The sequence below is a fragment of the Felis catus genome, chromosome B1 (genome assembly GCF_018350175.1).
Source record: "Felis catus isolate Fca126 chromosome B1, F.catus_Fca126_mat1.0, whole genome shotgun sequence".
Taxonomy (NCBI): Eukaryota; Metazoa; Chordata; class Mammalia; order Carnivora; family Felidae; genus Felis; species Felis catus.
In genome coordinates this window covers 203,593,482-203,609,075 of record NC_058371.1, presented here as the reverse complement: position 1 = coordinate 203,609,075, position 15,594 = coordinate 203,593,482, and the positions used below count along the sequence as shown (strand labels likewise).

At 48.4% G+C, this 15,594-nt stretch overlaps 1 protein-coding gene across 13 annotated transcripts in view; it reads left to right on the top strand.

The window, feature by feature from the left end:
• FAM193A (family with sequence similarity 193 member A) overlaps window positions 1-15,594 on the top strand; it is a 169,973-nt gene that overhangs the window by 68,707 nt on the left and 85,672 nt on the right. For all 13 annotated transcript variants that reach the window (XM_023253472.2, XM_023253476.2, XM_023253470.2 and 10 more), the window contains one exon: window positions 4,680-4,925. In XM_023253472.2, the coding sequence (XP_023109240.2) occupies window positions 4,698-4,925 (228 nt within the window). In that variant the 5' untranslated portion in view covers window positions 4,680-4,697. The remainder of the gene's footprint in view (window positions 1-4,679; window positions 4,926-15,594) is intronic.

The following is a 15,594-nucleotide window of genomic DNA, read 5'->3' as shown; positions in this document are numbered from 1 at the left end:
CATTGTCAAAGCGCTGCTTATAGGGACACTTAGAACACTAATCACCTCTTTGTGCAAAGAGAAAGGGCTCAATGACTTGTTCTCTCACCACAAGAAAGCAGATCAAAGAGCTAGTTACACCCAAAGTAACCCAAGACAAGGAAATAATAACATAAAGGCAAAAACCAACAAAACAAAAAATTTTTAAATATGGAAAGTCCACCAAACCAAAAGCTGATTCTTTTAAAAGTAATAAAATTGATAAACCTTGAGCCAGGCCAAAGATTTGAATAAATACTGCATAAGCCTGTGAACAAATATTTAACATAATTAACGCTTAAGGAAAACCACCGTGAGACAGTGCTACACAGTCATTACAATGGCTACCATGAGCACAGCTCACCACATCGATGAGGATGTGGGTTACTGGAAATCTACAACATTGCTTTTTGGGAATAATTTGGCAATTTCTTAAAAGTTAGACATGCACCTACCATATGACCCAGTTATTCTATTCCTTGGTATTTATCCAAGAAAAACAAAAGCATGTGTCCATACCAAGATTGTACATGAGTGTTCCTAGCGACTACTGTTTGTAAATAGCCAGAAACTGGAACTAACCCAAATGTCTCTGAATGGGAGGATGGATAAAAACAAGGTGTGGCTTACCCACGTAATGGAGTACTACTCAGTAATTAAAAGAAACAAAGTCCTGATACATACCTGGGAATCCTCTCCAAATAACGGTACTTGACAGAAGAAGCCAGACAAAAGACATTATGTTGTGTGATATAACTTCTGGACTTGCATAGTGATCGGTAGAGACAGGGCCCAGTCCAGTGGTTGCCTGTGAATGGGGGTAGGAGGAGAGTGAGTACAGGAGGGAGGGAGTTCAGGGGGCACAAGGAAACCTGGGGGCGACGGTAAGTGTTCATTGTCTTGATCTCCGTGGTTTCATGGGTGTGTGCGTATGTCAGAAGTGTTCAGGTTGCACGCCTCGCGTATCTTCAGCTTCCCCTACCTCGGCTACACTTCAGTACAGCTGTAGATGCCTTTCAGGGAATCAGTGGAGTTTATATGTGTGCCTCGCACTTGATCACAGATAGTTAGGAGCATAACCATGGGGCAAGGCACTAGTGTTTGGTTAATCTGAATTTTAGTCACGTGTTGTAGCGTACACACGTGTGTATCTTACAGTCTCTGTTACTCGCTTTGTCTGAAAACGCTGTGGAGAGGAGAGGCTGGCATCCTCCGAGGACTAGCTTTATACTAGTTGGCCAAGTGTTGAGAGGTTTTGACTTTGGTTCCCTCTGTCCGCGGATCATCTGGATCATGTGGCCTGCCTCCATGGCTTTACATACCGCATGCGCTGGTGACCCAGAATTACATACTCAGTCGCAACCCATTTCCCAAACTCGCCACATTATCTGGATGTTTAACACGAAATTCACGTGTAGCAACATCTATAGCAAACTTTTGGTTCTTGCCACGGCCCTAGCCCTCCAGCTGCGTGTGGCAGCCCTGTTGTTGGCATGACTGCTGCCCGGGTGGTCCGGCCTGTTCTCGGCACATCCTTGGGTTCATCAGCAAGTCGTGTGGCTCGGCCTTCAGTGCTCCTAAATCAGACACCTCTGCTTTTCCATGGCTCCTGCCTGCTCCTGGAACTGCCTGGAACAGTGTTCATGCACACTGAGTCTTACCGTGTCCTTCTGAGAAACCTTCAGCCTCTTCCCACTGCCCACATGGGCAACCCTGCCTGCCCCCGTCTCTGGTGGTGCCCCTGGCCTTTGTCCTGCACCGCCCCCCCCCCCGCCCGACGCCCTCATGTGCTGCCCATGCCTGCAGTGCTTGTCTCCCAGATGTGCAGCTGTGTGTGTTTCTGTGTTGCCTTAGCATTTGGGCCCTAGCTCACTTCACCCTGGTTAGAATGACGTCCTCCTTGTAGCCCTGCACCCTTGCTGATTTTTTTCTTCGTGGAGGAGTGCTTCCTGCCATTGGATGGCCGGCGCTTAAGTCTGAGTTCGCCGGTCCGGTGTCTCTCTGGAACCGGCAGGACCTCTGGGCTATTTGCAGGTGCATCTGTGATCTAACCTGTCAGGATGTTGGCACATTGTGTATTTCAGATGTTGTATGGAAGAGGCCTTCCTCATCCCAGAGCCTTCCCTGCACTCAGTCAAGGAAGACTTGTTTTTGCCTTTCCCACCTCTGTTCATCCTCAACATCTGATTCCTTAGCAGTCTTGTCAGCTCTTCCTTCATAGCAGACTTCACTGCTGCCTCACTCCTAGGGAACACGCAGCTTCTCCCTGATTGATCCCCTGTTCCCATCTCCTCTCTTCCCCCCCATACAGCCTCATCGCCCTGATGGAACCTCCCCCGCTTCCCTCTCTGTCTCCCCCTGTGGCCTCCTGCCCCAGTGCCTTTGTGCTTGCTCTCAGGAGTGGCCCTCTCCCAGGTATCTGTGTGGCTGCTACCAGCCACCGACATCAGGTGTCTCCTCGAGGAGGTTCTTAATGATGGGAAGGCATTGTCCCCAACCCCTGTCACTCCTGTCTGCTCTCTGTTTTCCTCCTTCTCAGTGGTCACTGTCTAATGTTCTGTATTTTTTCCTTCTCTGTCTTATTTGTAGTCTTTGCCTTTGACAGATGTATTAGCTCACCGTGGGCAGGGAACTTTGTTTTAGTTACTGCTGCATCCTCAGTAGCTGGACGAGTGCCTTGGCACATGGTGGCTTCCAGTAAATACTGGACGAACAGGCTGACCAGTGGGTGGACAGACAGATGATCTGCAACTGAAGTGGTTACCCTCAAGTCAGTTCTGGCTCGTATGTTATTATCTCTGGCTTGGAGACTTTGTAACCTTGGAAGCTAGCACCTCCTTCTCTGGGTAAAAAGGTGGCCTGGAACAATCTGAAGGCTGTGGCTGTTCAGTTAGTGATGGGTTTTTTTCCATAGGCCTGGGGACGAGAGGTGGTTTTAAATCAGTGAGATTTTTGAAATTGTCATACTTTCTACATCTTGGATCTGTCGGGACAGAGAAAGACGTCTGCTCCCATGGTGTCCTGTGGTTTGAGTAGTCTGGAGCTTCCTAGAATGCCAGTTGTTGGGATACAGTACTCACTTCCTTCCCCTCGCAGCCCAGACATTCACACGGCTGCTGAGCTGGGTTTGGTTAAATCCATGGAACCTGCGTATGTGATGGAAACAGTTTTGGTCACTGGGCTATAAAGGCAGGTAAGAATATATGTGCAAGTCTTTTGTGTGTTAGTGGTGCTGTCATTCACTCTCTTATTCCTTCCTTCCTTCCTTCCTTCCTTCCTTCCTTCCTTCCTTCCTTCCTTCCTTCCTTCCTTCCTCCCTCCCTCCCTCCCTCCCTCCCTCCCTCCCTCCCTCCCTCCCTCCCTTCCGCCCCCCTGTTGAAGCACCTGACCTGCTGGCCCGCCGGGACTTTAGGGAAGGAGGCTGCGGCCTTTTGAGAGTACTCAGTCGGCCGTGGAGCCAGTTGTTTAAATGCACACTTATAGTCCAGCTAACAAGCACAGCCAAAGACGTATGTGAAGCCTTGGTGCAGGAGAGCAGGGAGAGAGCCATGGACTGAGGGAGGAGCTAGACTGCTGGCTGGGCAGGGCTGGGTAAGGTATCGGGAGGAGCCTCTGGCCGAAACCGGAGACTTTTGTAAAATACCCCAAAGTGCCAGCCTGAATAACCTTGGCCTGGGTCCCTGTCCACCTCTCCAACCGATGAGGCCCATGGCAGAGGATGGCAACAGAGGCCTGGGGGGTTTCTGTCACCTTGATCCCACACGTGCTCTGGCGTGGAACCCTTGGCACACCTGTCCTGCCTCTGGAAGGCCATGCCTGGTTTCCCTGCTGACCTGTTCCCAGGTCCGCCTCTCTTGAACCTCTCAGGATTTGCAGGATTCCTCGGATGGTTTCTCTGTGGTGCAGATGACCAGTCTTGGGCTCACATTCATTTGGGTTAAAATCTTGGCCCCTGCTTGCTGACCTTGTGACTTTGGGCCTGTTTTACATCTCTGGAGCTTGTTTGTGTGTTTTTAAGGCTAATCTTTCTTTTCTGATAGGATGGTTGATCTTTTGAGGAGAATCCAGGGTAATGATCTTGCATCTTAACTATTTGAAATAGTTGAAATCAGGTGGCTGGAGATGCCTTGAGCATGGCCGCTGCTGAGCTGGAAGGGAGGCTGGGTCTGGGATGTGTGGTGCCATCCGGCTCCTGCTGTTTATCTCGCCTCTGGAACGGGAATACCACCTCCCAGGTGGTTGGGATCTGCACACATACACACAGGCCAGAATTACTCCCTTGGGTCTGAGCCCTCGTGTGCACGCACGCACCTCTGGAATAGTGGCTTTAAACTCTGCTGATGGTCAAGAGTCCTGGTGTCCCCCGTGTGGAAATTGAGATGCACACTTTTCAGCACGTGGGGAGAGTAATAACATGTCTGGGTGAAGAGGCTAAGTGGACAATTTTCTAACTCCTTCTAAGATGTTTTTTATGGTGCTACTGTTTATTTGAAGTACGGTGAATTTCTAGAACACTAGGTACAGTTTTATTCAACAAATTACTTATTAGATGCTTATGTAAACATGCACGTACATTGTAATTTTAAAACTATATAGTATTTTTAAGTGATCTTGGCTTTGTGAATCATGTTTTGAAAATAGAAATATTTTTTCTGTTTCAGACTCCTTTTAATTTTGGCATGAATCATAGAACACCACCCTACCCCGCTGGGGATTATTGTCTTCTGTGCAGAAGTGAGCGGAAAGACTCTTCATTCTTAGAGAGCGGAATTAAGACTGCGAGCAAATTGGCCCTTTCTATGGCCCCCAAGGGCAACAGCGTGCTGCACCTGCCACTGTGGGTATGCCCAGACTGCCGGCGGACTGTGGAGAAGGAGGAGAGGCATAGTGGCCTCGACCAGCCATCGGTGAGTGTCCACCACGGACAGCATGGGCTCCTCAGCTTTCTCACCCGGTGGGCTAATTGGGCAGTGAGGTCGTTAATTTGGGTCAACTTTCTGGAAGGAAACCCCTCTTACGCCACCTTCGGGTCCCTCGCTCCACCCTCGGGGGCCATCCTCCTGGTCTCCTGTCCATACCTGCAGCAGGTAGTGGGGGAGACCTGCTCTCCTTGGTGGCACAACTCAGTCAGCAAGCTCAGGAGACCAGAGGATGTGTTTGGGCTGGTCTCAGGATTTCTTTGGCAAGACAGTTTGCTGAAAAGCTCAAAAAGTCTTTGGTTCTAGCCAGTTTCATGAGCTGGTAAGTCACCTAAAATTTTTTCCCAGAGGCAGTTCTTAACTCTGCCCCCGCCCCCCAGTTTTTCCTTGATTTCTTTTCTCAGCTGAATGGAGGCATTCTTGAGCACTTCAGGCTTACATAGGAAGGCCACACTCTTAGTCTGCTCTTTGGCCCAGTTGTGTGTTAGTGGCCCTGGTCCCGAAAGGTCTTGCTAGTCTGCTCTTTGGGTTCTGGAACGACTTGGCTCTTACAGCCATATGAGGCCCCACATTCTAGGACTCTTCTGTTCCTTTTATTTCGTCTGTAAGCCACTGCCTGTTTTCCAAGCTGTTGTCTCCTGATGCCTCACTACCGGCAGCCGCCAACACCAGCATCTACCACCGCGTGTTCTGACCGGGGACTGCTTTCCAGGTCACGTGTGCTGGGTCGGTGAATAAATGTTTTGCTGCCGCACGGTGTGAATCTTCCTTTCCGGTTCTGTGGCCTCCTTCCTGCCTCCTGCTAGGCCAGTGACTTCTGTTCTAGGGGTTCATTGAGGGCAGTGCCCCAGCTCATGTGCTGCTTTCTGCGCAGGTGTTTGAACAGCTAAGCCTCAAGGTCTCACTGTTTATCAGAATAAAAATTGATGATCTCTTGCCACCTCGTCTCACGTGCTCCTTTTCCTGTGCATTCTCTTCAGCACCCCTTTCCTTCCTTCCTTCCTTCCTTCCTTCCTTCCTTCCTTCCTTCCTTCCTTCCTTCCTTCCTTCCTTATTTTTTTTTTTATTAAAAAAAAATTTTTTTTTTCAATGTTTATTTATTTTTGGGACAGAGAGAAACAGAGCATGAACGGGGGAGGGGTAGAGAGAGAGGGAGACACAGAATCGGAAACAGGCTCCAGGCTCTGAGCCATCAGCCCAGAGCCTGACGCGGGGCTCGAACTCCCGGACCGCGAGATCGTGACCTGGCTGAAGTCGGACGCTTAACCAACTGCTCCACCCAGGCGCCCCTCTTTCTTATTTTTTTAAGTTTATTTATTTTGAGGGAGAGACAGAGAGTGAGAACAGGAGAGGGGCAGAGAGAGAGAGAAGCAGAGAAGGAATCCCAAGCAGGCTCTGTGCTGTCAGCACAGAGCCTAGCATGGGGCTCGAACTCCCAAACCGTGATATCATGACCTGACCCGAAATCAGGAGTCCGGTGCTCAACAAACTGATGTGCCCCGACGCCCCTCCTCAGCACCTCTTTCTGACGTAGTGTGCATTCGACGTCCTCATTCTGCTCGGCTTCTTCACTGGAATATACACTCCACAATGGCAGCTATTTTTGTGGATTTTCTGACCAGGAACGGTGCCTGGCCTGGCACATTTAGGAAACCCAAATATTTGAGTTAATAAATAAGTGATTGCACACGGAAATGAATAAGCCATGGAGCCCAGCCCCCTCAGTAGGATTCAAAAGGTGGCATAGTCTGTCTTTAGGGTTTACCCTCAGATCATCTCGCTTTGATCATTTTCTTGTTTGACTTTGTGTCCTTTGTGTGTCCTCTTAAAGTGTATGACCGTTTCCCTGTTTCTTTCATGGGAAGCCACTGTGCGGTGCTGATGTTGGCGGCCCACGCCATCCCCGCCGGCTTCTGCTTGCCCGCCCAGAGCACTCCGTGTGCTCCCCATGCTCCCTGTGCGCCCGGCCCTCTGTCTGCAGGCCTGCTCTCCTGCCGCAGCCTGGCCGTGCCTTTGGAAGGAGGGTTTGGAGACAGTAGAAATAGCTGATTTCCCAGAAGTCTTGCCGTGGTGACAGTCTCATTTCCTAACCCGACTTTGTCCTGGATAGTGCTATCAAATGAGGCTCTCTCATCACACAAGTGACACTGGGCACCAAAGAGGAAATGTTGGCTTATGTTTGTAGGCTTAGACCTTTTGTTGCCTTTTTAAAGTTGGCCTCTTTGTTCAAGCTGAGTAAAACTGCTGGCCTTTTTTAAAACCTGAGATATAGGGGTGCCAGGGTGGCTCAGCTGCTTAAGCGTCCAACTTCTGCTCAAGTGATGATCTCACAGTTCATGAGTTCCAACCCCACGTGGGCTCTGTGCTGACAGCTCAGAGGCTGGGCCCTGCTTTGGATTCTGTGTCTCCCTCCCTTTCTCTCTCTCTCTCCCTCTTTCTCTCTCTCTCTCTCAAAAGTAAATACTAAAAAAATTTTTTAAATAAAACACTAAAAATGAGATACAAGTTACATCTAGTAAAATTCACCCTTCGAAAGTATATATATAGTTCAGTGAGTTTTGACAAATTTACCCAGTGTGTAACCACCACTACTGCAGTTAAGATGTGGAACATTTCCATTGGCCCAAAAGTTCCGTTGTAACCATTGACCTGATTTTTGTCCCCATGGTTTTGCTTTTTCTAGAGTGTCACATAGCCTCCTTCAACTTGGCATGATGCTTTTGAGAGTCCTCCCTCAGCAGTTTGTTCCTTCCGATTGGTGGATGGATTGTAGAGCTATACCACACTGTTTATCCAGTCACCATTGATGAACGATTGGGTTGTTTCCCGAATTGGACTGTTGCATAAAGCTGTATGAAGCTCGTACAGGTCTTTCTGTGGACATTCTTTCTGCACGTGGCTGGAGTGACTTGCTGCTGTTCGGTTAAGGACTTTCCTTTCAACTCTGCTCATGAAGGATGTCTGCCCGAAGTCGTCTTGTCTTTAATGTCTTTCGGGGCCTCCTAAGATGAGTTGAGGTGTGCTCCTGCTTCTTCTCTTTTCTGAAAGAGTTTGTGTAGAATTGGTATTCTTTCTTCCCTGAGTGTTGTTGCTTCTTGTTTTATGTTTCTCTCCGACTGTTTGGTGCAACACCATGCCGTGCGTGTAAGAGCCCGTGGGGCTGAGGGGTGCACTGACTCTCGTGCCCTTGGGGTTCCGATCAGTCCGGTCAGCCCTGGAGCTGGCCTGGCTGCCCCACACAGTCATTTCTGGAGCAGTGTGGACTGCGCCCTGACGCTTGTGTGGGCCAGGGAGGGGTCTCCCTTCACATTCTGGCCCCCTCATGTGGTGCTGGGCTGCCCTCGCTTCCCCTTCAGCACACGCCTCCCACCGTGGCATTTTGTCTGTCCATCCTCTCCCCCCCATTCATCTGGAAACCTCAGGCAGCCCTGTGCCTGGGGCATTGGGGGCAGCTCTCCCCCTGATCCTGCCGCTGCCCTGTGATATAAGCCAGACTCTGCCTATATCTGTAGGGGTCTTGGGTGGGACAAACCCCTGTGCCTCCCCAGGGTGGCTGACCTGTCCCTGTGTCCGTGTGGGTTTTGGGACTTTCTCCTACAGTGGAGAGCTCGGTTCTCTCCTCTCATGGATAAGGCCTGGGCCCTGGGTAGAGGGCACGGCCACCCCCACAGCAAAGGCTTCTTCCTCCAAGAGAAGGGGTGGGTCTGGCAAGCCACACTGGCCACATTCGGCCTTTAAGAACTCATTACAAGTCTCATTTTCTTCTAACCCACATTAAAGGCTGCACTCCTTCCTCTGCCGAAGGTGAAATAGTGCATGTGTCCCCTTGTCCTCAGAGGGGCTCAGTGCACGTGCCCAGTTCGTGTGGTCACTTCAGCCCTCTGGTAGCTCGGCGTTCCGAGTTCTCACTGTCATTGTGGGAGCTCTGAGTCACTAAGTGGCAGTGGAAGTAAATTGTTCTTTTCTAGGTGAGCATTCACTGCCACAAGCCATGGTAAAAATTTGCTCTGACACCCTGCCTTACGGTCCACACTGTAGACTTCCACCCTTTCTAGACCTTGTTGTGTCCAGACCCCCCAGAAGTCTTCCCTTTAGACGTCCCCTTCACACTGGCACGTTCTGGTCCCGCTTGGTGTGTGTGTGTGTGTGTGTGTGTGTGTGTGTGTGTGTGTGTGTGTGTGTGTGTGTGTGTTTTAGGGGGCTTTGGGTGCAGGTCCTTCTGACCACACTGTTCTCCTAGAACAGCCAGAGTTCTGTGACTCAGCATCACCATCACTCGCCTGCAGAGCCCCCTGAGCACTTTGCCTGGGACCTGGCTCCACGCTGCCCCTCCCTCCACCTGGTAGGGACTTGCGGAAGAAAATGGGGGCCTCGGCTCCCTGCCGCCCCTTGACCCCAGTGCTTCGGGGCTGTGGATGAGCCTCGGGCGTGTTGCTCTGGCTCCGTTGTCTTACCACGAAAAGGGGTGAACCTCTGTCCTTCTCCTGTCTTCCCAAGCCCACCACACCCTCTGCCCTGCTCAGCTCAGCTCACACCTCAGGGCGGGGATGGCTCACCTCCCACCCCCATGGTCGCGGAATTCGGGTGCCCGTCCGTTTTCGTCCTCTCCAAGGCTCTGTTGCTTCGGTTGGTCTTCTCTTCTTACACACCACACATCCTTTCTTCTGTCCCAGCTCATGGCCAGGACTGTGCAGATGCTCTAGAATTGTCCGTCTTTCACGTAACCCGCCCCTGAGCTCGCCATCCCTCCCAGCTGTCCCCGCCTCTCCTCAGCCATGTGTGTGCACCTCTGGGGAAGTGGTAAACTTCTGGGGCAGGATCTTCAGTGGATAACAGGCTTTCCATTTCTTTTCCAGGTGGTTTTGGTGAATTATATTCTGAGAAGCTGTTGCGTTACTGGTATGAAAGTTTGTGGAGGAATACTCTTTCCTTGTTACCATATGTGCGCATACAAATTTTTATTCCTTGTTTGTGCTCTGTTTAACAGTCTTGCTAGAACTCTGTCAGTTTTGTCTTTTCAAAGAACTTTTTAGGTGAAAAAAAAAACCTCTCCCCTTTCTGTTTGATTAATTGCTGCTGCTGTGTGCGGTGTAGACGTGATCAGTCAGTGTCGTGGCATAGCCAAAAGCAGTGCTGGTCGGCCCCTCTGACTTGTCTCCTCCTCGTCCTCGGTCTTCAGGCTCCCACCGCTCGCAGATTCGTGTCTGTTCCTCCAGAGATATTCTGTTCCGTGTATCAGAAGGTGGTGATGGCAGACACCATGGCGTCCTGCACTGGAGACATGTGTCAGGAAGTGGAGACACGGGCTTTTCTCGCTTTCTTGTCCTTGGTAGAGGAGTACGGAGGCCATGGCAAGGTGGGGTGCTGTCTGTTTCTAAGCCTCTTCTGAGGGCTGTTGACAGGTGTCTGGAGCTTGGGTGCCAGCTGCTTCGGGGAGCTGCCATCCTCCCTGATCTCACCTGGGGGGCCTTGTGGGAACCTGAGCCTGCTTGGCCAGCCTGCTTGGGGGCAGGCTGGGAGACGGCCCTGTCCCACTTTCTGGCTTCCAGGGGAGGAGCCGCTGGGCCATCACTTAGCTCCTGCTGCTTGTGACCACAAATCTGTTTTTTTCTTCTTTCTCTGTGGTTGCTCTTTGGCCTTCCTGAGCTCACCTGTCGTTTTTTCTTATTCTGCTCTGATAAGTGCTGGAAACCTCTCGTTACTGTACCGGATTCTGAAATGTTAGTTGTATTGGCTCAATTTTAAGTATTACCCAGTTTTCATTATTTCTCTTTTAAACCGTGAATTGTTTAGAAGTATTTGTAAATACCTGAACATAGTCTTTTGGATGATTTTTAATCATTGACTTTTAATGTAATGTCATTGGATATCCTGTCTCCGTTGTCATGATTCCTTTCCAGTCAGTTACACTAATGCATTGTTAAGTTTTCCTGAATGTCCCGTGTGTCCTTGGAACTGTGTTCTCATGGTTTGGAGGGCTCTGTGTCCACCCCTTAGGTCAACCCCTCGTTAATTGTGCTTTTGCTTTTCCTCGTATTGTGTGCTCATTAATCTGTGGGATTCTGAGTAAGGCTGGTTAAACTCCTACCGTGCATGTGTATTTGTCCTCTTTTCCTTAGAAGTAGTTTCATCTTTGCTCTGCATTTTAAAGCTGCACAGGTGAATACATGTTAAAATGACTAAATCTTGGTGTGGTGTTCCCTTACTGCACAGAAGCTGTGTGGCTTCTCCTGAAGGCCTGTTCCGTTTGCTGTTCGCAGAGCTGTGTGAGCTCCCTCCTCCTCTTCCTCTCCTTTCCTGTGCTCCTGGTGGTGGCGTGTGTGAGGTGGTCTTGTGTAGTCAGCATAAAGGTAGATTTAATTTGGTCTCAGTGCTGAGATGACTCGGTCACTTCTGTGGTTGCTGACCTGTTTGGGTTTGTTTCTACCACCACGCAGGTCACAACTCAAGCATCACCCTTAGCTCACCTCTTGTGCCGCACGCGGTCCTCCCCATGTCCATGGGGTTTGCACCCTCCCCTCCTGCTCTTCTGTATTCGTTAGTCCTGGTGCCCGTGTGCCTCTGCACCTGCACACTGCTGTCAGCTTTCCTGGTGTTTTGAACTGTATACAAATGCCTTACTGCACACATTATTTTGTGCCTGGTTTATTTTGTTCACCATTATGTTTGAGATTCGTAAACATAGTTTCTTCATTTTCGTTACTATCTACTATTCCCATTTTTGAATATACTGTATGTTATTTCCAAATTTTGCTGCTATGAATGATGCTCTTGGAGCACACTTTCACACATTATGTTGAATGTACGTGTGCGAAAGAAATTACGGAGTCCAGGAGAGTTTATAAAATTAACTCAAGATTAGTAGCGTATTTTTTTTATATATTTAAAAACTTTTTTTAAATGTTTATTTATTTTTGAGAGACAGAGACCTTGCATGAGTGGAGGAGGGGCGGAGAGAGAGAGGGAGACACAGAATCTGAAGCAGGCTCCAGGCTCTGAGCTGTCAGCACAGAGCCCGACACGGGGCTTGAGCTCACGAGCCGAGCCGTGAGATCATGACCTGAGCCGAAGTCGGACGCTCAGCCGACTGAGCCACCCAGGTGCCCCGATTAATAGCATATTTTTAAATGAAAACTATTTTCCAAAACAAAAATAATTTCATGAGTAGAGTAGCATTGTTTTGTTTGGGTAATGTAAGATAGCTAGATTCTCATACCTGTTTCTGTGTTCGATCTGTTGTTAGAGGTTATTTTGATTGAAGTGTATGAAGAAAGTAGTTCCATAGCGTTTTTAGGTGATTGTGGATATTCTTTTTTGATATTGCTCCAAACCATGACAAGTAATAGTTTCTTAATGGTTACTTGCAACGTAAGATCTGAAACAGTAATTCAATTTGTTGCTGTTACCACTACTCTCAACAGAAAAGTCTTTAAAGTGGAGGAGCTTTGGGGCCCACAATGATGGATGCAGATTTCCCAGACTTCCGATTTGTGCGTGAAAGCTCAGATTTTGATCGGCCACAAATAGCATCAGCTGTTTTCTTTGAAGCGACAGCACCCATTTCATTCATTTTTGAGAAGACCGCCACTGTCTGAGTCTGAGTAGCCGTAGTTTGGTGTGTCAGGCATTCTTGATGCTTCATGGGGGAAGTGGCTCATTCAGCTCATAGCGCACAGTTCTTTTCTTGGGAACGTTGCTAGAATGCTTTATGCCTACTGCGTGTTTCATCACATAGGATGTTGCAAAGACATGTGCTTGAGGGTTGAGATTGAATACGATTAATGATTTTAATGCACCAAGAGCATTCTTTAGTGGAACTGGCCTTTTTAAAAAATTAAGTTACTTTATTTTTTATTGTTAAAAACATTTTTGTAATGTTTATTTACGAGAGAGAGAGAGAGAGTGAGAGTGTGTGTGTGTGAGCAGGGGAGGGGCAGAGAGGGAGACACAGAATCCAAAGCGGGCTCCAGGCTCCGAGCTGTCAGCACAGAGCCCGACGTGGGGCTTGAACCCACGAACCGTGAGATCATGACCTGAGCCCAAGTTGGATGCTTAACTGACTGAGCCACCCAGGCGCCCCTATTAAAAGAACTTTTTTTTTAATGTTTATTTATTTTGAGAAAGAGAGAGAAAGCATGAGCAGGGGACGGGCAGAGAGAGAGGGAGACACAGAATCCGAAGCAGGCTCCAGGCTCTGAGCTGTCAGCACAGAGCCCAATGTGGGGGGCTTGAACCCTTGAACCGTGAGATCATGATCTGAGCCGAAGTCGGACACTGAACCAACTGAGGCACTCAGGTGCCCCAGTTTATTTATTTTTATTATGTTCATTTATTTTGAGAGAGAGAGAGCGAGCGTGCATACACGCACACAAGTCGGGGAGGGGCAGAGAGGAGAGACAGAATCCCAAGCAGACTCCACACTATTGGCACAGAGCCTAATGCAGGGTTTGAACTCACAAACTGTGAGATCATGACCTGAGCCGAGGTCAAGAGTCAGACGCTTAACTGTGTCACCGGGCACCCCAGTGGAACTGGCCTTTTTAAAACTAAGTGCGTGGAAGTGAAGGACAGTGACTCCTAGTACACTTTGTTGTGCGACTTTCATTCTTGCCAAGGTACTGACAGTTATGCCCGCCAGTGCAAATGTCGACACAGGGAAAAGGCACATGACACCCAGATATTTATGTGAAAATAGCTTTCACTAGTGGACTTGCTGAAAAGGTGCTCAGGACTGCCAGGGGTCCATGGACCACGTTCAAAGAACCACTGTTCCACCGGAGTACAGTGGTCCCCCTATCTGTGGTTCCCCTTTCCATGGTCTCAGTTCCCACAGTTGGCCAGTCTAGAAGCAGGTGATCCTCCTCCCGACGTGTGGTCAGGAGGTCAGTGGTAGCCTGATGCTAGGTCACAGCGCCCACGTCACTCACCTTACTTCATGTCCACACGTGGGCACTTCATCATCTCACATCATTGCAAGAAGAAGGGTGAGTGCAGGACAGTAAGACATTTTGAGAGAGAAACAGCACATTCGCCCAACTTTTATTACAGTGTGTTGTTACAGTTGCTCTAGTTTATTATCAGTTTTTGTTGTTAATCTCTTGGCTGTGCTTCATTCATAAATTAAACTTTATCATAGGTGTGAAAGTGTAGGAAAAATCACCGCATAGATAGGGTATAGAATATTCAGGAATTTAGGCATCCACCGGGGATCATGTAACCTATTCCTTGCTGATACGGGGAATGACCGTATTTGTCTTTTTCTTATAGATACATGGGACTTCTTTATGCGTGTTGAATATGAGCCCTTTGTTGGCTTTATGCATCACAGGTACCAGGTGCCTCTTTTGCTTCCCTTTTCACTGTTTAGAGTGTCTTTAAAAAAAAATTTTTTTTTTAATATTTATTTATTCTTGACAGAGACAGAGCATGAGCAGGGTGGAGGCAGAGAGATAGAGAGAGACACAGAATCCGAAGCAGGCTCCAGGCTCTGAGCTGTCAGCACAGAGCCTGATGTGGGGCTCGAGCCCATGAACTGTGAGATCATGACCTGAGCCGAAGTCAGAGGCTTAACTGACTGAGCCACCCACGTGCCTCGATAGTGTCTTTTTAAATTTTTTTTTAAAGTTAATTTATTTTTGACAGAGAGAGAGAGAGAGAGAGAGAGAGAGAGAGAGAGAGCGCGCGCGCGCGCTTGAGCTTGAGCTTGAGCTTGAGCTAGGGAGGGGCCGAGAAAGAGGGAGACAGAGAATCCGAAGCAGGCTCCAGGCTCTGAGCTATCAGCACGGAGCCTGATGCAGGGCTTGAACTCATGAACGGTGAGATCATGACCTGGGCTGAAGTTGGACGCTTAACTGACTGAGCCACCCAGGTGCCCCTATAGTGTCTTTTGATGAGCATTTTTAATCTAGTCAGATTCTCAAATTTTTCCTTAGTAGTTACTGCTTTGTTTAGTCCTGTTTATTAATGGTTTTTCCTATCACGAGATCATAAACATATTTTTAGTATGTATTTTCTATTAGTACTGTCCAAAGAAATGTGTGAATGACAGTGCAAGCCACCATGTGAGTAATTTTAATATTTTAGTAGCCACATGTCACATTTTTTTTCTCAGTGGATCCAAACTTTCATTTCATCCTTTACTCAATATAAAAAATATAAATGAGATATTTTCAATTTGTTGCCTCCTGAATACTCATAATCCTTTGTGTATCTTACATGTACAGCCCACATCACTTAGGATGCTCACATTTCATAGGCTCAGTGGGCACGTCTGACTAGGGGCTGCTGTAGTGAACAGCACAGTCCTGTGCTTTTATTGTTTCGCCTTTCATGTTTAGACCTGCAACCCTCCTGGAATTGAAATTAAATTTTTATACGGTGTGAGGAAAAGGTCAAGTTAGGTTTACTTCTGTGTGGAAATTCAGTTTCCTAGCGGCATCTATTGAAACAACTGTTGCCCCCTCCTGCTCCCTGCCCCCACTTTGTTGTAACTGAAGCGTCCATGTATGTGTGGGTGTATTTCTGGGCTCTGTGTTGTTCCATTGCTTTGTTTGTCCTTGTGCCAATAGCATGTTGTCTTAATTACTGTAGTTTTGTAATAAATCTCATTTTCAGAAAGTCCTCTTACCTTGTATTCTTCAAAAATGTCTTATTCTTT